This window comes from Barbus barbus (genome assembly GCF_936440315.1).
Source record: "Barbus barbus genome assembly, chromosome: 27".
Lineage (NCBI taxonomy): Eukaryota > Metazoa > Chordata > Actinopteri > Cypriniformes > Cyprinidae > Barbus > Barbus barbus.
In genome coordinates, this window is record NC_136755.1 from 5,600,821 (window position 1) to 5,624,650 (window position 23,830).

The following is a 23,830-nucleotide window of genomic DNA, read 5'->3' on the forward strand; positions in this document are numbered from 1 at the left end:
TTTGATTTCTGAGAAAATATAGTTTAAAATGAACTAATTTTTAATTTCTAAATCACACTCTTGATATTATATTGGATATTGAAAATCATGTAGCAGATGATTAGGAGATCAGAAACTGCCTTTATAAACACTATACATTTATTAATCACTATAATATGTGACCTTGGATCACAAAACTAGTCATAAGGGTCAATTTTTCGAAATGGAGATTTATACATCATCTGAAAGTTGAATAAATAAGCTTTTCATTTATGTATGGTTTGTTAGGATAGGATAATATTTGTCTGTGAAACAACTATTTGAAAATTTGAGAGTGCAAAAAAAAAAAATCAAGATATTGAGAAAATCGCCTTTAAAGTTGCCCAATTAAGTCCTTAGCAATGCATATTACTAATCAAAAAATAAGATTGATATATTTACAGTAGGAAATGCACAAAATGTCTTCATGGAACATAATCTTTACTTAATATCCTAGTGGTTTTTGGCGTAAAAGAAAAAATCGATAATTTTGACACATACAATGTATTTTTGGCTATTGCTGCAAATATAGCCGTGCTACTTATGACTGGTTTGGTGATCCAAGGCCACATATTTAAAAAAAAACACTAAACAATACACAACTGCCACTGTGTTGTGCCTAAAGGAAACAACCTCCAAATAAAAAGGGCTGGCATCAGACTAGGGCTGAGCGATTAATTGCATTTACGATAATATCGCGATATGAAAAAACACGATTTTTCAACCACAGAGGCTGCGATTACACTCAGTCACGTGACACGCGAGAGTAAAGAGGTGTGTTGGACCTGAAGATCGATCGGTGTATGACATCAAGGTACGGCGAGAGAAAGCATAAGGAGACGCTCGCTCTCTTATAGCTCTCGCGGTATTTGATGACACACAGCGATCGTTCTAGCTGCGCTGCTTCAAGTCGAACACATCTAAGCAGTCTTCAGAGGAAGCATCAAGTTAGCACGCTATGTTGCCAAGTCCGCAGTTTGCGGTCTTACATATCATGCAGAATTGACGCGCTACATGTAAATGATATCCTTTGTCGTAATTTCCTGTCAAAATAACGGAGTTCCTTTGGAATTCTTCAGCTTTTAAGAACTGCCGGGTTTTAAAGTTTAAATTTTTAAATTACCGGCAGCATTAGTCCTGCCGGTAGTGGGCGGGACTAATGCACAAACGGCAATCTCATTGGCTGGCGCTCACCTATTATACTCTCTGTTTTGATTTCAGCGAATCAGTTCGAGCGAACGCAGACAACCTGATTAATATTCATGAACCCAGCAGCTCAATAATCCTTAGTGTGTTTATATTGTTCTTATTAGCAGTAGAATTCGTAGTAGTTTCATCTTATCGGTATTATTTGTAGTCTTTTCCCTCTTTTTTTTACAGACACACTAAATAACAAACAATATCTTAAGCACCCCCAGCAGACCTAAGTTCAGTCAACATGACAAATATTCATACATGGTTATTCTTATTACTAAAGTTCTATCATCATTTAATGCTAAATTATCATAATATCATATAATGTTTGACTGACTGATGCTAAGTGAGATACAATTTTCCAATTATTAATATTAGTCTGGTGAGTAAACTAAAAATAATTACAAGCCAATGGAGATTCTGTTGCCAAGTAGAGGGTTGATCAAATTTACAATAATCAATTGAATTTGATAGGTGTTTCTCACATTGTCCCACAGAAACATTAAAATAGTGTAGATTAGTGCACAATGTTTTATAATAATAATTTATTCTATTTAGTGACCATTTCATTCATTTAACATATTTAAAATTGGGGCATCCAAGTTATTTGACATATTTGAACATTTAAAAAAAAAGTAACAATAATTACTTTCCCTGGTAATTCGTTTCTTTTAGTAACTCAGTTACTGTTTGTGAGAAGTAACTAGTAATATAACTAATCACTTTTTTAAAGTAACGTGCCCAACACTGCATACTATACAAAGATTTATTGTCTTTGTTCAATAATACAGAATATAAAAAGCTTTAAAAAATAATTGCATATTATATCACAATCGCAATATTGGTAAAAAAAATTATAAAAAAATAATCGCAATTAGATTATTTTCCAAAATCGTTCAGCCCTACATCAGACCCAAGTCTGGTCCTCTGGTTACACAAAAGCCAAACACAGGCGAGAGACGTGCACTCTTGAACCCTATCCATTATAAGCACACCCCCATCAGACAGCATGAATACATACATGGGTCTGTCCACATATGACACGTACAAAACACACGACACCCCCTCCCCGTAAACCCCCAGCATGACTACCAATCTCCTCTGAGCCCAGTCCCCGGGGCCCGCCGAGAGTCCCAGAGGGTGGGTGGGGGGGCCAGACACAAAGGAGGGGACCATGGCCAATGTCAAGGCTGGCTGACTGCTGCGGGTGAGGCTCAGCTGCTGCTGTCAGAGGGCAAAGCTCATCGAAGGCAGGAGCGGAGGGTGACACCCTGAGTTGCCCACTCTTTGCCTTCCAAAGACACCCGGAACACCGTGGTGAAACGACCCGACAACACTCGCATAAACAAACAAACAGAGGCTGACTTTGAGGCTATCCAGTTGACAGTTAGACAGTTTTAGACAGTTTAGACAGTTTTAGTAAATTTCACAGTAATTTCACAAAAAAATACAAAAAAAGTAAATTAAATGTGAAATTTGGAAGTAAAAAGAGTGAAATATATCCATGTATATACTTGTAAAATATACATGGATATTTGTTTCTAATGGCACATTTTTAAGCAAAAGCTTTTCCATTAACATGTATGATACATTAACATGTATGATTGTCTTTTAGAAAAACGTAAGCATGAAGGTCTACTGCTAAACCTAACCTTTGGTTGGGTGCAAACAGATCCCAGGAAAACAAATAAACAAGATCATACATATTCAAATGAATTAGCCACGTATTTGTGAAAAAATTCGTAGCTAATTCGTGATCATTTTTTTCAAGTGATTCATGTGAATAAATCAATATAAAAAAAAACAATTCACAGATTTAGGTCTTCTTTTTTAGTTAAGTATTTAGTTAAATACTAACTATATTATGTCTTGGTTATACAAATTAGAGGGCAATTTAGTTTTTTAATTTATTTACTTAGAGTATTGAAGTTTAATATTTGTTAGTGCACTAATTGAGATGTAAAAAGCCTCAATATTGTGTCGCAGAAAAATAAGGCTCTGATTAAATTATACATTATTATATTGTATATTTGCACTGTTGAAAAGAAAGTTTCAGTTCACACCGAAAAAAAAAGTGTATACATTTCTCAAATAATTACAAAGAACGGCAAGTAATACATTGAATAAAAAGAAATTTTGAAGCCGAAAGACAAAAATATATACAAATATACTTTCTTGTAAAATGTACTCCAATAAAAAAAATTTTTTTTCATGTGTAGTGACCTTTTTTGTTAGTAGTTGTAGTAAAAAGTAGCTTGTCAGTAGTTCTTTGAACTACTTATAATTATAAGTGGCTTGTAAGTCACATAGACAGATGTTTTTCAGTTGCAGTCCAAGAGACACATTTCATTAGCACAGCGTCGTTATCTTGGTGGAGTGGATCTTCGGTAGGTTTAATGATCTAAATGGATTGGTGCATTTTAGTGCGTTTCGTTTTAGTACTGTTGTAAAAGATGAATCTAGTTACCCCTCAGCAGGCCGACCCACCCCCTGTGTGCCTTAAAACCCTTTTGACATGACACCGAGCATACACACACACACACACACACCCTCCTCGGAGCGAGAGTAGGCCATACAAAGATTAGCAGGAGGGGTTGACAGCTGACCTCCGGTGTGACCTCATCACACTCGCTCACAGACGCGCACACACCGCTCGTGCATTAGGTGCATTAGGTTATTGGATGGAGCGCTGTTATGGCCGGGCTGGGCCTGTAAAGTCCAGTTTTGATTGCCCTGCCTGGGGTTACTGGGGCAGGGGTGTGACCTTGAGTCTACCCCGGAGCCACGCTGGAGAAGAAGAGCGGAACAGAGCATGCATGTTGTATTGGATGTAGAGCGCTAGGGCCCACGGGGTCGTTTGACTGACAACTCTCTAACAAGGCAATTACTGATCTCTCCTATGTGTTCGCACACTTCACACAACTGCCCTGCTCACAAACACTTGCACACACAATCTGAATCACTACCACACATTCTCCGCAGCTTCACTTAAGTCAAGAACTGGGAGTAATAATGAATGAAAATAAACCAGTATTGGAGAGTATCCGCATTTTTTAATGTTATTGATAGGCCAATATTTAGTGAACATACAGATTATATTATATTGTTTTGAGTAAATTTACATAGTATGTAAAATTATAAACTGGAGCTTTCAAGATAAAATGGTAAAAAAAAAACTATGTAAAAACTATATACTAAAAATATAAATTTATACTGCTATCAGTTATAAGAAAAATCTATCAAATTCTAACAGTACCGATCAAATTTGGATATGTTCATATGTTAAAAAAAGTGTTAAGCGATTATTAACATTTTCCACACTATATTATAATGCTTTAATTAACAAGCATTAACATTTTACATTTACGCATTTAGCAGACGACTTGCATTGCATTCAAGTTACAGTTTTTACATTTTTTATCAGCTCTTGCTTTCCCTGGGAATCGAACCCATGACCTTGGCGTTGCTAGCGTCATGCTCTACTATTTGAGCTACAGGAAAGCTTTAAGAATTGTAGATATTGTAATAATCTACAGTAGTAAGTAGTAATTGTAATAATTGATACTTCGCCAAATTTACCAAAATGCATAATGAATGAAACTGTTGCAGTTTATTGGTGATCATATACCAGCATTTAATTATTAGCCTTTTTTCTTTCTCTTTCTTTCTTTTTATATTTTATTTTATTGTATTGATATCCGACTAGGCCAATGTTTGGTGAATATACAGATAAAAAAATATTGTTTTGAAGAATAAATTTGCATGTAGTATATAAAATTATAAATTGGAGCTTTCATGAAAAGACGGTTAAATATATATGTATATATATATCATCAACCAATGTACTGTTATCACTTACAAGAAAAAATATATTAATAAAGTTTAAAAGTATACTGAACAAATTTGGTTTTTGAAATTGGTTCGTACATGCGTTAAAAGCTGTTAAGCATTTATTCAATTTGTCTACACTATATTACAATGCTTTAATGCACTAGCATTCTTGATTGTAGTAAACATGATTTTGTTCATTTGTAATAAATGATATTTAAATCTACACTTGTTACAATATAAACAAATAAATAGTTTTTTTGTGTTGCAAATTAAATGAACATTATGTTCATGTGTATGTGTAAAAATACAATTTCTCTTTCAATTTCTCTTCAAAATTTCAAGATTAATTTAATGTGTTGCTTGCCATTTCTTTGTAACTATTTGTGAAATTTACTAGCAATTTCTGAGTGTAAATTGTTTGTACACCAAATTTTTCAGTGCATCTAAAAACAAAAAAACTAGATGCAACAGCCGACACACCAGTTATAACCGTTATAACAAAAACATGTGCTATTGGCCAAATTTGGCTATTCATGCAAAAATGAGGCTATTACCATAATACTTGCACTAAAAGCAACTTCAATGCCAAGATATAACCTTACTAACCTAAACTGACTATCAGCTTTAATGATATTTTATAACATGTTACGTTAAGTAACACAACAGCCTCCCACGCTCAACTTTTACTACCATATTTCCAAAGGCAGCATCTGTAATAAATAGTTAATGATACAGACAGAACCTCTGGCCTCTGACAATAAACACTCGACTCTTGTGTCCTGTCTCAGGCCTCACCCTCCAGCAATAAGGGTGGGCCAAGCTTCGGCCCGCCAGTGGAAAATAAAAAAGGTGCCAAATTGATGCAGAGATCAGATATTGACGAGGATGGTGTTTTTGTCCCCTGCGTATTTGTTACATACGAGCTGTGGTGCACTAGTGAGACGTATGCCAGTCCAATATCCTGTTTCTCCATTCTGGTGCTTGACTTTTGGCCGCTGCCCCACTGGAAATTGACTACACTAACCCTGTGTGTGCAGCCATTTGCGAGCTAGAAAGAAAGATGCAACGATCATTTCTTTTGCTGTGCAGCACGACTAGCTATGCAACAGTGCCGTTCCGCACTATTAATAGCCGGTTTCTGTTTTCACTTGAAATAGACGTACGGTGCAAGGCCTTTGTCAGATAAGATAAGCAGCCTTTCGCTCGCAAAACCTCAGACGCAGACTGTGCCTAAAACAGCAGACAGAACAATGGCTAATACGAGGCCAGACCTGGAAAAGACGAGAGGGAAGGAAACTCCTAGAATCCAATAACATACACATGCATGAAAATGCATGAATGCTAAAGCTAATACGCCACTGATTACACAGGCAAGTTTTGAATGCTGAGCCCTGAAAGGATTTGGTGTCTGTCTGCTGTGTCACTGGCTCCCCCGGTTTTCCAGCCCTGAATGCAGCCAGCACTGCAGTAGAATCTGAGCGCCAAGTCACCAGGCATTCATTCCACTGTCTGCACGGCCCGTCCCGAACACCACAGCACAGACACGGAAACCCCCAAATGCACTCTCACACTCATAGGCCAACACACACACACACACTCATATATATATATATATATATATATATATATATATATATATATATATATATATATATATATATATATATATATATATATATATATATATATATATATATACACACACACATACAGTATAGGGTTGGTATGCTTTATCATTCAGGAACAAGGAACACACAATTTGTGCCAAGACCACCCATCAAGCATGAGTAGGGAAAATTAATTCTAACAAATAAAAATAAAAGTGAATGTACTGAAAACTGTCGAGAATGAGTATGAAATAAGAAATTCTATTTTGTTTAAAGAAAAAGTAGATTTTAGGACAATTCAATTTGTTGTCATTGTGACATTTTCATGCAAATAAGAAACAGTCTTTAATTTAGATTTTTTTTAAATTGTATTACAGTGTTGAGAATTTTCCAGTGTTGCACATTTCCAGAGTTCTCAGAAGCAGATGTCGTCATAGTTGGGTAAATTTCTATAGTAGTAAACGGAAAATTAAAAAAATTAAATAAAAATTAGGTCATTTTTGTGTTCACATTTGCTTCAGTATAGCAAAGGAGCCATGACAGTGTTTTTTTTCTTTGCAAAGGAGGGAAAAAAATATAGAATAATATAGAAGAGAAAAAGATGTCAAATTTGATATTTGATATAGCGTTAACTAGTTTTCTGTAATTTAATGCCAAAGTAATAGCACAAAAAGTATAGCGTTATAAATGTACATCAATGTTATTATAAAAATTAGAGATGCACCGATCGACCGGCCAGGGACCGGAATTAGCGGTCAGTCTGCCGATTCCGAGCCGGTCTGTTGTGACGTCACACTTACGGCGACTGATAATGTATTTATATCGTGCCAGACGAGGCTCGTGCAGCCTGAGTGAGTGTGCGTGAGAGACTCGTGTAGAAATCAAAACAAATGAGTGCAACAGAACACACAGGAAGTTATAGATGCATACTGCGGTAGTAAAAAAAAAAGAAGAAAAGAAATGTATAATATATGATTTAGATACGCAACACTGCACGACCAAAATGTTTCAACACGATTGCAATGTGATCCCTATACAATAGTAGTTCAATAAACAAGAAGTTCAAATTAAGTGACTTACATTTTAGACACAATATTGACTGTTTCTGCTCAATTTTTCAATCAAAGCCACAGCAGAACTATTTTGTGTCTCCAAGCAACACAGTGGTGTTTCGTTACTGAACGAATCCACGTTTTTGAACGAAATAAGTGAGTCTAGGATTCAGCAAACCGTTCATAAAGACAGTAGTCACTTGCCTCGTTTCTGAATGAATCAGCCATTTGAACGAGTCGGTTGAATAAAGGACTAATGACTCACTCGTTCAAACAGTCATTTGACGCCACCTACTGGTTTAGTTTCATATTTAAAACTATCATTGCAGTTTTCCCAACATTTTTTTTATTATTATTTGTATGTTTTAAAAAAAATTAAACATTAATCTTATAAAAGTCTTTATGCATTCGATATTTTGAAGTATAAATGCATTTATTGCACCTCAGCTTCAACAAACAGTCTGTGAAAATACATCTAATGCCACTTCAGATGCAGCTTCTGGTTTTGTTGATACTGATTTCATTTGATTGGTTACAGCCCTACAGTTTCTTATTATTCTAACTGAATTAATTAAAAACAATGTAAGAATTTGATGTGAAAGATGACACTTTTATTAAGGTTAGTGGAAAAAATGACATCTGTATTGTTATATACAGCAACTCCTTTTCAGTTCATTGTTATTTCTACCTCTTTTCTAGTGAAAGAGCACTTTATTTTGAGAGTTGTTTAAGTGAGAGAAGATCTGTAACTTTGTCCAGATTGGGGCAATTGTAATGTTTAATAATTTTTTATGAGGTAATTTATTTATTTATTTTTTGCATTAAAAAAAAAGGATCGATTTTTGTTTCTATATGCTGTACATAATAGTTTTTAGAAAGAAAATCGGAATCGACAAAAATTGGTATCGGCAGGTCACACTTACAAAAAAAACCGGAATTGGCCAAGAAAATTGCTATCGGTGCATCTCTATTAAAAATATATAAATCTAAAGTAAAACAGCCTTTCGGATTTGCGTTTATGTCATAAAAATTGTCAAAAAATAATGCCAAATTTCAGCTGGCCGATAAACAATGCAAAATTACCTAATTTCTCTATTTTTTTCAAAACACACAAACCTTTTCCCATTTTTCTCTGATTCTTTCTTATGCAGTCCTCACTAGCTGAAGGACACTGCATATGCATCATACATCTTACAGAACAGAAATCAATTCAAGTTCAAGAGCAAATGAAAAGTTTCTGGGTCAAGACATCAGTGCCGTCTACCAGGGGGCTTTGAGAAGAGGGACGATTCTTTTATATGAAGGTTTACTTTTAATAATTCATCCCATTTGTGGCAGAAATAGCCAGTGCGAGTACTGATTATGACAGGCCCTTTTGTCCTCTGTGGATTCAGACAGCCCAGAGTCTCAGCCGGACTTGAGCAAGACAGTCTGGGCTGAAATGGGGGAAGGGTTGATTGACTGGCTGACCGCAATGAACCAATTCCCAGCAATAACGCCAGCGGACGTACACACATCTTCGAGATCTACACACTTTACCCTGCAGCTTTCATGTTATAGTTACAACAACAAGACACTATTGCAAACACATCCGCAAAGTAATATTACATTAACTACATGCAATTCACATGTTTAGCATAAATGCTAATGAAAAATGTGATTGAATGCTACATTAATGGTGAGAATGATCACAACTGGACAAGAGTTAAAGAATGTGTGCGCTATGGCAAGCTGGTTTAACATTTGTACTTACAACAATTTTTACATAATTACCAAGTGACTACTTTTAGTAGTAACTATTCATTATATACCAATATGTATTCCAACAATGCAAAGTACCTATTAAAATAGTTACTAGTATCTATACCAGTTATCCTGGTGTGAATTAAATAGATATTAGTGTCTATTTATTACTTTACTTTAAGTCATTTAGCAGACGCTTTTATCCAAAGCGACTTACAAATAAGAAAAAGTAACTAAAACTAAAAGTTAACACTCTGTAAATACTCTATACACACCCATTTAAGAAAATACAGAAATTAAATAAAATTGACAAATGCATACAACAACATTTCAATAGTAAACATAAAAAGGGAAAAAAATAAATTAATAAAATAAAAATAAAAAGCGATACTTATATCCTTTGCCGGTGTCCTAGCCCGGTGGAGTCGCTTTAAATTTAATAATATGAGAAAAAAATTTATTTCAACTGAACTGTAAAGCAGCCATTCTGATCAATCAAAATACAAATGACAAGTAAAAAAGCAACTGTACATAATGAATTACAAAATGCTTTAAATACTAGTGTCTCCTAAATCGATGCTAGTAGATAAGTACTAATAAATAAGTAGATAAGCTAATAAATAAGTACTGGTGCCCGATTTAAAGGATACTAATCACTATTGTATCACCTACTAATAATTAAGAAGAAGAAAAAAAGCATATGTAACAAAACAGACACTAGTTCGTTTTAATGAATAAATGTTAAATCGGCTTGCCATATTGTGCGCAGCCCCCACAGCAACACCAGCAATATTCAACTGATGCATTGAGTTGTGTTCCAGAGCCAAACACTCCCAGACGCCCGAGTCATCAGCGACACTCATTTGTATTATCATATTTAATTGGTCAAACGGTTTAAAATACATCAGAGACTTATCAAAAAGTCGTTTCTGGCAAACACGTCTTATGTTTGGGGCGCTGAACGAATAGTTTAATACGCCACAACCAAATTCAATGGGTGTGCAAATTAGATAATGACAAATAACGGTCAAATACTGCAATATTTCGACCTGAGAATGACAGTCACATTCAGATGAATCTTTAATGCGTTTAATGCCATAATAACGGATTCGGAAGTGCTACAGTTACATTTGACACATTTTCGAATGCGGACGGAATTAAATGATTGAAGCTCAAACTGTTATTACCACCAGGCTGAGTCGCGTGCGGTGAACATCACAGGTTAAAAACATTCTATTTTTACTCGCTCCGAGTTCGAAAACGGACCAAATGTAACAGTTTTGGGAGAAGCGTTCCATTCCCTCCGCATTCAAGAACGGCTGAGAAAAACCCGCCCTACTTACATATATCCATTCCCTGTGGCTGGGATAGGGTGCAGTTGCAGGAGCATGTGTCATTGGAGTTGGCGTTGTTGTTGTTGTTGTTGCTGGAGCTGCTGTCCTGGACCGTGATGTTTCGCATGGGGGCTCGGGGAATGACGGGACGGGGGGGAAGAGAGCCGCCGGCCGCGGCCCTCACATGAACTGAGGAACACTTCCACAGCAGAGTCTCATGCCATTCTCGCGACTCTTCGACGCATTTTCTTCTACTAGACTACGGTAAATACGTTCCCCGCATCTTGACGGTCTTTCCCTCTCGCTTTCATTCAGAAGAATGGCTTTCTGTGACGGTCTCAGGCTCACAGCCCACCTCCTCCTGCGCCTCCCTCCTCCTCCGAGAGAGGAGCAGCTCCAGACAGACAGACAGGAGCGGTGGGAGGGGAGACTGGCGCTGACAATGGCGATGGGGAGAGAGAGAGAGAAAGAGAGGGGTTGCTCTACCCTCAATGGGACTCTGTGTGTGTGTGTGTGTGTGTGTTAGAGGCGGTTCGAATTACACGCACACACTCATTAGTGCCAGCCACCACCAATCAAGGCAGGCATTGAAGAGGCTTTAACCTTGGGCTGACCCCACAGTCTAGCAGATATTCAGCAGATGTGTCAGACACCCCCCTTCTTTCCCAAACTGTCTGCGGTCTATAAATATATCCGGGGCGGTGTGGTGTGGGGAATGTCCGGCTGAGTGGGCAATATGAACTAAACTGAGTTTGTGAAATGCAGTGGACCCCCAAAAGTATTTGGACACTTAAGCCGCACTTAATTTGTGAATTTAATGGCATTGCATTACAAAATATCACACCAAGTGTCATCTGCAAATATGATTATAGAGCTTTTATGACAACCAATCACTTCACTGATGCCACAGTGCTTTTTGGATGCAGCAGTTCTTCTCCAGAAAAACTGCAACTGTAGTAACGTTTGACAACCGGAATATGACTGAAAACGTAATTCTAAAAAAATTATATTTAGCTTGAAAATCTTGTTTAAAATGAGTGCCATATGCTTTAATATTTAAAATTTGTTATATTTTTTGGGCCAAGCACATATTTCATTCTAAAATCAAGAATTTTCTTATTAAAAAAATAAATAAAGCCAATCTTAGAACTATTCATTTGTAATTAATATTTTTGTGACATTATATTCATGACAATTTAAGCATTTGGGTACTTGACTCAAAAAATCTTAAAATTTTTATTGTTTTATTTAATATTTAAATTAAACTGTTTATCAGTGTTATTATATTATTATTTATATACTATTATAGTATGTATTCATATTTTTAATTAGCTTTTATTTTAATATTTTACCTTTTTTCTTTTACATTTTAGTAATTTTTAGTACTGAAAGTAAAGTACTTAATTTAAGTACTTAAACATTTTATTTCAGTTAGTTGCCACAGCAACATTCCTAAATTTGGTTAATGCTTCAGGTTTTTCTAATATTTTATTTGATTTATTTAGCTTTATTACAAATAATGATTTCTAATAGTTTTAGTTTACAAAAACAACGATGGTATTTATACATCATAGTATTTCTTTCACTGCCTCTATACTGATTTCAATTGTTTTTAAAATATATTACAGTAAATAATAATCACTACTAAGAAAAAGTATGAGGAATACATAAACAAAATTCTAAATATGTTTATTTTAGATGTGTAAAAGTTTGTTTATTTTTTTATTTATTTTTTTTGACTGTGATGTAAAATGTGACCCAGACATGTTTTTGTGATGCCCTAACACAACTGGCCAATGTTCTAACTCTAAATTAAATAAAGAAACACACACTATCTGTGTGAACAGACAAAACAAAGAAATGTTTACGTCTCAGAAACAAAGGACATGAGGCCTAATTCAATCGTGTTTACAAAGATGAAATGTTTACGCCATTTAACTGTTGTCGTTTTTAAGAACTGTTTGTCTGACTGGAGAGCTAAAATTGGCCTTGTTATGTCTGAAACTGAAAGAGGTGCTGGTTTTGCTTTATCGCCCTCTGGCGGCCTCTGAGCTCATGGTACCACTGCATTGCTTTGAACGTGGGAAGAGTGACCTGTGTTTGTGGCATGTGACCTGTCACTGATGGTTTGAAGTGTTCCAGGACGAGTTGCGGTAACAGATATGTGTGAGGATATTTACAACGATAATACAGTCTGTGGTGAGACGAGCTTTCCCTGTATGAGCCGGTCACGGTAAGGTCAGACAGATAAGAGTTTATGACGTCTGAATTTGCACAAAAAAAAGATGCGTGACATAACTATAAAACCTAAAAACTTACACTTCATACTATTTTGCATGACTTGTTAGCCAAAGAAAAATAAGTCCGATATTTAGATGATTTATGGTGTCATTAATGGCCAAAGCGCAAATGATTGCATGTCAAAACTTTATACTTGTGAAAACACCTAAGTATGAGCAATAGTGATGCCTTAGAAAACACAACACATGACAGTAACTTCAAGGAAAATGAAAGGAAAACTGGAATCATTTACTTTAAATCACATGGCACTTCATAGTTACCCAATACTAATTAAGCTTTCTTACAATATCAGCTCACGCCACAGACGGCTCGTTTCAATGCCTGTCAGTGTCTTTAGGGATGACTCATAGAGTCTGTTGCTGGAGGCCAAGCTTCTTACAGCTGAAACGCAGACACATCCGTCTGGCTCCGTCACAGCACCTGTGATTGCTCAGGTTGTAGTCTAAATCACACTGCCGTCAGCCATCAGCCATCACATCACAGAAACCAAGCACTGCACCATGTCTGATGTCTAGCCAAACAAGTAAACGTGCCGTATATTCATGGAAGCAGACAGGAACTTCAGACTGGTGTATTACACAATGTATCTGGACAATATCGTTGGGAATAAGACAAATTGAACTAACTGAAGCAGGATCACTTCTACAAACACACACACATTTTTTAAATAAACTGATTCTAATCAGGTAACTCAAGGGATAAACATGTTCAATTTACAGTAAAAACCAGTTACAGTTAAACCTGTAAGTAAAAATCATTATTAGTTAATAGGAATAATTTTTCAGGCAACATAGGATGTCATGTTAATGCTGTATACAGTTTATAACCGTATATTTCATTGTATAACATGCACTGTTTAAAAAAACAAAAAGAACATTGTAAAAATGCTACAGTAAAATGTGTTAATTGGTTAACTCTATGTTACTTTAAACTGTAAATGGTTTAACATCACATTATATATGAAATTTTACCATAAAAATACTTTCAAATGTATATATTTATTGTATTTCAAATACCTTGGTCTTAGTAAATAAAATTAATGATCTGAACACAATAATTGCCTCTTTATTATAAAATACAGTATCTCACAGAAGTGACAACACCCCTCACATTTTTGTAAATATTTTATTATATCTTTTCATGTGACAACACTGAAGAAATGAAACTTTGTTACAATGTAAAGTAGTGAGTGTACAGCTTGTATAACAGTGTAAATTTGCTGTGCCCTCAAAATAACTCAACACACAGCCATTAATGTCTAAACCGCTGGCCACAAAAGTGAGTACACCACTAAGTGAAAATGTCCAAAGTGTCAATATTTTGTGTAGCCACCATTAAATTCCTTGGGCATGGAGTTCACCAGAGCTTTACAGGTTGCCACTGGAGTCCTCTTCCACTCCTCCATGACGACATCACGGAGCTGGTGGATGTTAGAGACCTTGTGCTCCTCCACCTTCTGTTTGAGGATGCCCCACAGATGCTCAATAGGGTTTAGGTCTGGAGACATGCTTGGCCGGTCTATCACCTTTACCCTCAGCTTCTTTAGCAAGGCAGTGGTCATCTTGGAGGTGTGTTTGGGGTTGTTATCATGTTGGAATACTGCCCTGCGGCCCAGTCTCTGCTTCAGTATGTCACAGTACATGTTGGCATTCATGGAACTGTTGCTCCCCAGTGCCGGCAGCACTCATGCAGCCCCAGACCATGACACTCCCACCACCATGCTTGACTGTAAGCAAGACACACTTGTCATTGTACTCCTCACCTGGTTGCCACCACACACGCTTGACACCATCTGAACCAAATACGTTTATCTTGGTCTCATCAGACCACAGGACATGGTTCCAGTAATCCATGTCCTTAGTCTGCTTGTCTTCAGCAAACTGATTGCGGGCTTTCTTGCGCATCATCTTTACAAGAGGCTTCCTTCTGGGACGACAGCCATGCAGACCAATTTGATGCTGTGTGCGGCGTATGGTCTGAGCACTGATAGGCTGACCCCCAACCCCTTCAACCTCTGCAGCAATGCTGGCAGCACTCATACGTCTATTTCCCAAACACAACCTCTGGATATGACGCGGAGCACGTGCACTCAACTTTTTTGGTCGACCATGGCGAGGCCTGTTCTGAGTGGAACCTGTCCTGTTAAACTGCTGTATGATCTTGGCCACCGTGCTGCAGCTCGGTTTCAGGGTCTTGGCAATCTCCTTATAGCCTACGCCATCTTTATGTAGAGCAACAATTCTTTTTTTCAGATCCTCAGAGAGTTCTTTGCCATGAGGTGCCATGTTGAACTTCTAGTGACCAGTATGAGAGAGTGAGAGCGATAACACCAAATTTAACACACCTGCTCCCCATTCACACCTGAGACCTTGTAACACTAACGAGTCACATGACACCGGGGAGCGAAAATGGCTAATTGGGCTCAATTTGGACATTTTCACTTAGGGGTGTACTCACTTTTGTGGCCAGCGGTTTAGACATTAATGGCTGTGTGTTGAGTTATTTTGAGGGGCCAGCAAATTTACACTGTTATACAAGCTGTACACTCACTACTTTACATTGTAGCAAAGTGTCATTTCTTCAGTGTTGTCACATGAAAAGATATAATAAAATATTTACAAAAATGTGAGGGGTGTACTCACTTCTGTGAGATACTGTACATCAAATATAGGCCAATATGCCATCCTGTAATACCTGAAACATTGTCTCAGTATTTTTTTCCAGCGATTTTCTGGCAACCACAGCTGCTGATTTCTTACTGTAAATTAAACAGTACAATAAACAATAGTATAATATACTTCAGGTAAATAAAAAACTTCACATCACAAATCTATAACAATAACTAATAATCTGTTCTCTAACTAAACTCTAAATATTAGCATGGCTAATAAAATTATGTAGATAGATTATAATCAAAATTATCACTATAAATTACAAGATGACTCATACTTTTTCCTAAAAACAAAAAAGAAAATAAAGAAATAAATATATTTTACTGTGATATGATATATTCTGACATTGACAATATTATTAGTAGAATATTTTACAGTAAAATTGCATGTATTGATTCATTCTATCTAATATTTTAATATAAATTATTTATTATTATTATATTTTAAGTAATAATGTTAATTGATAAAGACAGTAAATCACAATTTGGTGTTTTACTGTGGTTTTACTGTGTTTGTGATTTACATTTTCAAAATTCTGGCAACAAGAATAGTGAAACGAGCATACGTAGTTTTACCTGGGTATTTGTTTGTTCATTCATTCATTGCTTATTTATTTAATTTAATTTAATTTTATATTTAAGCATTTTTGCATTTTTAGAAATAAAAAAAAAATAAAGAAACGGCTTGTACCAACTTTGTATCCAAACTATAACTCAAAACACACACACACACACACAGAGTGAAGTACTACACATGAATAGGCAACAGTATTGATTAGGAGTGATTAGAGTAGCTGCAGTCAGCATTGACTAATGTAATCCTCATTAGTCCTCTCTCTCTAAACTAACTAGACTATCAGTTATGGTAATACCCCAAAATGAGCTACTAAAGAGTAGAAAGGATGACAGGCCAGACACACAGGAATAAATCAGATGGGAACAAACCAATACAAACGCGGGTTCTAGTTGTTTTGCATCAAGTATGCCAAGTTTGTTTGTGTGTGTGTGTTTTTACCTGAGGATGGGAGATATTGATAAACTGTAAAGTCATGGGCGGCAAGCGGCCGTGCCCCTGGGAGATATGCAGTCTCTCACTACCGCTGTGATGAAGTGTTTACATGAAGGGATCACCCTGAGGGGGCGGTATTCATTAACCAGACTTACAGACTCAGACTATTGACTTCTCGCTCTAGACTGAACCTCTCTCTCTCTCTCACTCACACACACACACACACACACACTTTTACCTTTAACACACTTTCCTCAACTTCTGTTTGAGTAGCTGCTCTTGAACTTGGACTTGTGTTATTGAGCTCTGTTTCCACTTAGAGCTCCACAGAACCTAATTGTATTCATTTACAGACTTTACAGACCAAACCTAAACTATAGCTCTGGGGAGTCTTTAATGCAAGAGTGGTAGGAATAAAAAAGAGAAACAAGACTTTTTACATGTTATGAGGAAAATATAAGTGGCGCTAGCTGGTAAAAAATGCACTGACAACCTGAAATGGCATTCACAACCCAGTTTACTTCCACAATCTTGTGTATATTGAGGATATAAAAAAAAGGTGGTAAATTGTTAACATTTGCAGCATTTAATACTCATGATGTAATGTCAGTAACAGTTGGGGTACAATAATCTGTAAATACTTGATTAACTTCACAAAATATCACAAAATGTATTGGTTACATATTGCACAAATCTATTCAAGTTACAAGTTACTAAGCCAGTAACATTATTTTTGTCATGACAACTTTCTGAGTATGTATTTGGTCCCGGCAGAATAGATCTGCTATGCTGCTGCTGCAGCAGAGCAAGTACAGAGACTTGCTACTGCCAATACATCCACAACATTGGCATAAAATGATCTATCTAACATGCTGCTGTGAGCATGTAAGAAATACAGCTGCTGCAAATATAACATCCATTAAATAACCCCCACACAGCATACATGAATCACCTCGTAGCAGATCTACACATGGGGTTTCATGCATCCATGTGTCCGTCTGTCCATCCATCCATCCATCAATCCATCCATCCGTTCATCCATCTGTCTGTTCATCCATCTATCTGTCCATCTGTCAATCCATTTATTCATCCATCTCTTCATCCATCCATCCATCTGTCCATTTGTCCGTCCATCCATCAATCATTTACTCATGTTTCCATCCATCCGTTCGTTCATTCATCCATCCATTCGTTCATCCTTTTATCCATCTGTCCCTCCGTCCATCCATCCATCTACCCATGTATTAATTCATCCTTTCATCCATCCATCCATGTGTCCGTCTGTCAATCCATCCATTCATCCATCCATCTCTTCATCCTTTTATCCATCTTTTACCCATGCATCCATCCACCTCTTCATCTATCTATCCATCCATCCATAAATCTACACATGTATCTATCTATCCATTAATGCGTTCATCCATCCATCTATTCTTTTAAACTTTCAGACAAGCCTTTGAGTCAACATTCAAGTTTATCTTGACAAACTTTCCTTTTCTATTTAATTAACATTTGGAATTGCTTTCCATTTTAATTCTACTTCAAATTAAATTTAAAAAGGTATTCTCAGTTCAACTCTGAATGGTGCACAACCCTGTAAACTTTGTAAGCGACATATGCATTTTTTGCATGTGCACGTTTTCCTTTGCCCATCCCAGAGAAAAACCCAAACACTCTGAACGAGACAAAATATTACACAACTTCCTACAAGAACAGAGGGGGGAAAACGGGGGAAAACCACAGGCCATAACTCTTGAGTCACATACAGACATGTAGGCTATACATAAAACATTTCACAAACTACGGTCACTTTAAAAAAAAAAAAAGGTAATTTTCTGCCAGAACATTACGTTTACAGACCTTTCCTTCAGCTCTACAATACAACACAACATAATGCATACTGAAAAATATGGTAAAACACCTGTGAAAAATCAATACAGCAAATTCCTTCATATTAACACAGTACACTGGGCCCTGTTTTTACAGACTTTTCTTAGAGAGTGCAGTCTAAACATCTGCAGCTTTCTCTCGCTCCTCACAGGACACTCATGGTAAGTAAAACCACTCGTAAAAAAGCCACTCGCAACCCACCGGGGGAAACATATGCCCAGGTTTGTCCTTACTGACTGTCTTGCCTGGCTTTTAGCAACTTTTAGAGCTTCTGCTACACGAATGTGACCTCAGATCAGGACACATCTCCTTGACTGTCATTTCTTCTGCGCTAAAGAGCGAGACAGAAGAGAGAACAGAATGAACCATATGGAGACTTTTTATGCAGCACATTGTGAGCGGTGTCTTTCTTTTTCCATGGATGGATAGATATAAATACAGTTTTTTATTTATGCTGGTTGGAATATTTCAGAGAAAACACTAATAAACAATCTTTGTGCATCTTTGGGTAGAAAGTGAGTCAATTATACAGTTAATCACATATAAATGCATGCATTCAGAGCATATGACACTTCCACCTTTGCAGCAGCTACAGAGATGCTAATCCTGTCCGAATCACTACAAGAAATCAGTTAATAAGTGTAACTCAAACATCATTTAGAAGACTGATCTCGTGCGAATAAATGCTTCTAGGAGATGTCTGATTTGTGGACGACAGACCACACCCAAAGATCAGCTGACAGCTGCAGGAACGTTCTCATTTCTCTCGCACAGAAAATACACTCTCTCTCTTCCTTCATTTCAGAAACGACAGCGAACTGATGACTATGACGTTCCATTTGCTCTTTATAAACTTTATTCAATCTATGAAAGCGTTCCGTTTCATTCGTCCCATGTGAGATTAGATAACTTCCAAACCTAAAAGCAGAGGTTTCAAGGCAGACTCTAGCTTTAAAACCAAGTATCTGCAGTCTGCCGTCCCTCCTGTTGCTGATGCGGCGTCTCTGACTGTTTTGGGGTTTGCTGCAGAGAGAGAGAGAGTGTGTGCACTTCACCATCGACACTCTCACTTCCTTCCCCAAACACATGAACACACTCTGCGCACAACTGCCAGAGGGAGGGAGCAGAAAAATATTTAAGGGCCAACTCCACCGGACTGACAAACAACAGGCAGACATCTTGAACGCCAGCGACATGAAATATCATATCGCAATATTTTTCTGAACCTCTCCCTACATTTAATAGACTGCAAATGCAAGAGACAATGATTTGATTTGATAATGCAGTTTTAGCTTCCCTTGTGTTCTGTGTGTCTCATATTGTCTCATATTTGGGGATTATTCTTTCTAAAGCACACATATCCTCTTGCTCTCCGCAGGCTGCATCGGTCAAGATATGAGTGTTTGTTTGCACGCAGCAGACAGACAGAACACAGTGACAGTGCTTTTCAATTCACTCCAATTACATCCCTGATGCTTTGATTCTTTTTGTGTGTCCGTGCACCACACCGTCAGTCAGGATATTTCCACCTCCCAAAGTTCCCTATAGGATAATACAGTAAAGACTGTGATCATACATTATGGAAAATTGGCCACAGATGCTCTCCTCAGCTCACACAGGGCACATTCTTGTGTTCCATCTGCGCTATTTTTCAATTGTTAGTCCACTTACAAATGCAGTAGATGGATGTCTTTGGTCACTGTGTTGTTTTTTCAGCATCTTACGACATGAGCGCCACATTCAGACAGTGTTGTTCTAAAAACAGTTCAACTAATGACACAGCAGATTGTTAATGGGAGTTGATGTGTGTTAAAACAGTTCTAACTCTATATTACCCTTGTGGAAAAGTACACTGTATCATATTTTTAAAATGAGTACTTATTACAGAAATAATGCTTTTTTAAAATTGTATACTTAAAGGGTTAGTTCACGCTAAAATGAAAATTCCCAGAAACGTAGTAAGGACGTCGGTAAAACAGTCCATGTGACATCAGTGGCTCAAATTAAATTTTGCAAAGCTACAAGAATACTTTTTGTGTGAAGAAAACAAAAATAACGACTTTATTCAACAATTCTTTGTCCCCTAGTTACTGTCTTCCGCCATTTTGGAGAGTATCACAACGCATACGCACGCTTTCCCCTAAGCGTAAACAACGCTGATTACACCGATTACATTCATGCGCACGTTCCCCCCACCCCCGAACGTAAACAATGCTGATTACGTAAACTACGCTGTTAGGTACTCTCCAAAATGGCGGAAGACGTAACTCAGGGGAAAATAATTGTTTTAAAAAATAATATAATATTTGTTTTCTTTGCGCACAAAAATTGTTCTCGTAGCTTCGCGAAAATTGAACTTGAGCCACTGATGTCACATGGACTATTTTACTGATGTCCTTACTACGTTTCTGGACCTGGGAACATTACAGTTGCGTTGCTGTCTATGGGAGGATCAGAGAGCTCCAGGATTTCATCAAAAATATCTTAATTTGTGTTTCGAAGATGAACAAAGTTCTGACGGGTTTGGATTGACATGAGGGTAAGTAATTAATTTTAATTTTGAAAACTGCATGTAATGTTTCAGACACTTAATTGCAATTAAATGAAAATGTATTACAGTTTACATTATACCAAATGCAATTAGCTGAATTTCAGAGTGTTTTTGACCCACTTAAGTAGGACTTACATACATCTTTATACGTAATTTCATATACTTTAATGTAATTTCTATTCAAACTTAATGTATGTCTTAATTCAAATATATTTGTAATTATACACTTGTAAGCAATTTAAAATATATTTACTTTAAATGTAATATTAAATAAGACAAGACAGTTAAAATGTATAAAACACTTCACATGCGCTTTAGTATTTTAGTCAACAAATCAAAATAAATACATCTTCAAATAAAGCATAACAAAAGATTATTAAAACATGATTTAAAATGTAAAAACTTTAAGTAAAACTTTTAATTTGGCATTATTACGAAGTGCACTTTTTAAAAATACTTTAAGTATTTTTTAAAAGTGTGTTACATAGTGATGAAAGTGTCTGTCTTTAAGCTGTCTTTTATTTCATTAATATTATTATCTGCAAGTACAGGTTTTTATATATATATACACTTTTAAGATTTGAAGTACACTACAAGTGCACATTCAGTTCAATTAACAGACTTCTTTTCCACAAGGGTATGATTGGATGATTTGCATTGTAATCTTGTAATGTAATCTGTAATTGTAAATTACTGATAAACACATTGGGCCTCATACATGAAACACGAGCAGAACACATTTTTGTGTACAGGTACATCTCAAACAATTTGAATATTGTGAAAAAGTTCATTTTTTCTTGTAACTTATTTCAAAAAGTGAAACTTTCATATATTTTTAGATTCATTATATGTAAAGTAAAACATTTCAAAAGTTTTTTTTGTTTTCATTTTGATGATTAGAGCTTACAGCTCATGAAAGTCAAAAATCAGTATCTCAAAATATTAGAATATTTACATTTGAGCTTCATTAAATGACCATCCCTACAGTATAAATTCCGGGTATCTCCTGTTCTTTGAAACCACAATAATGGGGAAGACTGCTGACTTGGCAATGATCCAGAAGACGAACTTTGACGCAAAGAGGGTAAGACACAGAGGGTCATTACTGAAAGGTGTGGCTGTTCACAGAGTGCTGTATCAAAGCATATTAAATGCAAAGTTGACTGCAAGGAAGAATTTGGGTAGAAAAAGGTGCACAATTAACAGGGATGACCGCAAGCTTGAGAATACTGTCAAGCAAAGCTGATTCAAACACTTGTGAGAGCTTCACGAGGAGTGGACTGAAGCTGGAGTCAGTGCATCAAGAGTCTCCACGCTCAGACGTCTTCAGGAAAAGGGCTACCAAGCCACTTCTGAACCAGAGACAACGTCAGAAGTGTCTCACCTGGGCTGTGGAGAAAAATACCTGGACTGTTGCTCAGTGGTCCAAAGTCCTCTTTTCAGATGAAAGTAAATTTTGCATTTCATTTGGAAATCAAGGTCCCAGAGTCTGGAGGTAGAGTGGAGAAGCACAGAATACATGTTGCTTGAAGTCCAGTGTGAAGTTTCCACAGTCAGTGATGATTTGGGCTGTCATGTCATCTGCTGGTGTTGGTCCATTGTGTTTTCTGAAGTCCACAGTCAACGCAGCCATCTACCAGGACATTTTAGAGCACTTCATGCTTCCTTCTGCTGACAAGCTTTATGGAGATGCTGATTTCATTTTCCAGCAGGACGTGGCACCTGCCCACACTGCCAAAGTTACCAAAAGCTGGTTCAGTGACCATGGTGTTACTGAGCTTGATTGGCCAGTAAACTCGCCTGACCTGAACCCCATAGAGAATCTATGGTATTGTCAAGAGGAAGATGAGAGACACCAGACCCAACAATGCAGATGACCTGAAGTTCCACTATCAAAGCACCTGGGCTTCAATTACACCTGAGCAGTGCCACAGGCTGATTGCCTCCATGCCACGCCGCATTGATGCAGTAATTCATGCAAAAGGAGGCCCAACCAAGTATTGAGTGCATAAACATGAACATACTTTTCAGAAGCCTGACATTTCTGTTTAAAATATCCTTTTTTTATTGATCTTATGTAATATTCTAATTTTCTGAGACACTGAATTTTGGGTTTTCATTATCTGTAAGCCATAATCATCAAGGTTTCAAGAAATAAAGGCTTGAAATATTTCACTCTTTGTGTAATGAATGTAACGTAATAACAACGTAATATTAATATGTAATTTAAAGAAATAGTTTAATTTAGCTCAAAGGGAATCATTTATGATTTTATAAGGAATTTGAACAGAATCACTGTTACGGCAATTCACTGAACGAGCCGTATAACAAACTCTGCACTGGATATTAAAATCCAAAATATAGTGAAAACACTATTAAATAGCACAGTAACTAGATCGGCAGATTAAGACATTAACTTGTGAGCAGAAAACACAAGATACTTCTCTTTTCAATATAAATAAGATTTGATTTATATAAACCTAATAAAAACTAATCTAACACATGAACAAGCATTCACACGTTGCAGAAAGAGAGAAAGTGAGGAAAGGATGAGTTTAAGAGAATGGAAATGTGAAATCCCAAGTTTACAGCAATATGTTCAGTTGCATAGACCTGAACAACCATCAAT

At 36.7% G+C, this 23,830-nt stretch overlaps 1 protein-coding gene across 2 annotated transcripts in view; it reads right to left on the reverse strand.

Moving 5' to 3' along the window:
• The window catches only part of LOC306847672 (low-density lipoprotein receptor class A domain-containing protein 4-like), a 100,860-nt gene that overhangs the window by 17,259 nt on the left and 59,771 nt on the right, over positions 1–23,830 (reverse strand). Inside the window, exon 1 of one of the 2 annotated variants that reach the window (XM_079381767.1) lies at positions 10,789–11,894. The exons of the other annotated variant lie outside the window; for it this stretch is intronic. Coding sequence (XP_079237893.1) covers positions 10,789–10,906 — 118 coding nt within the window. The 5' untranslated portion in view covers positions 10,907–11,894. Of the gene's footprint in view, positions 1–10,788; positions 11,895–23,830 lie in introns of those variants that run through there. 2 annotated transcript variants of the gene reach the window in all.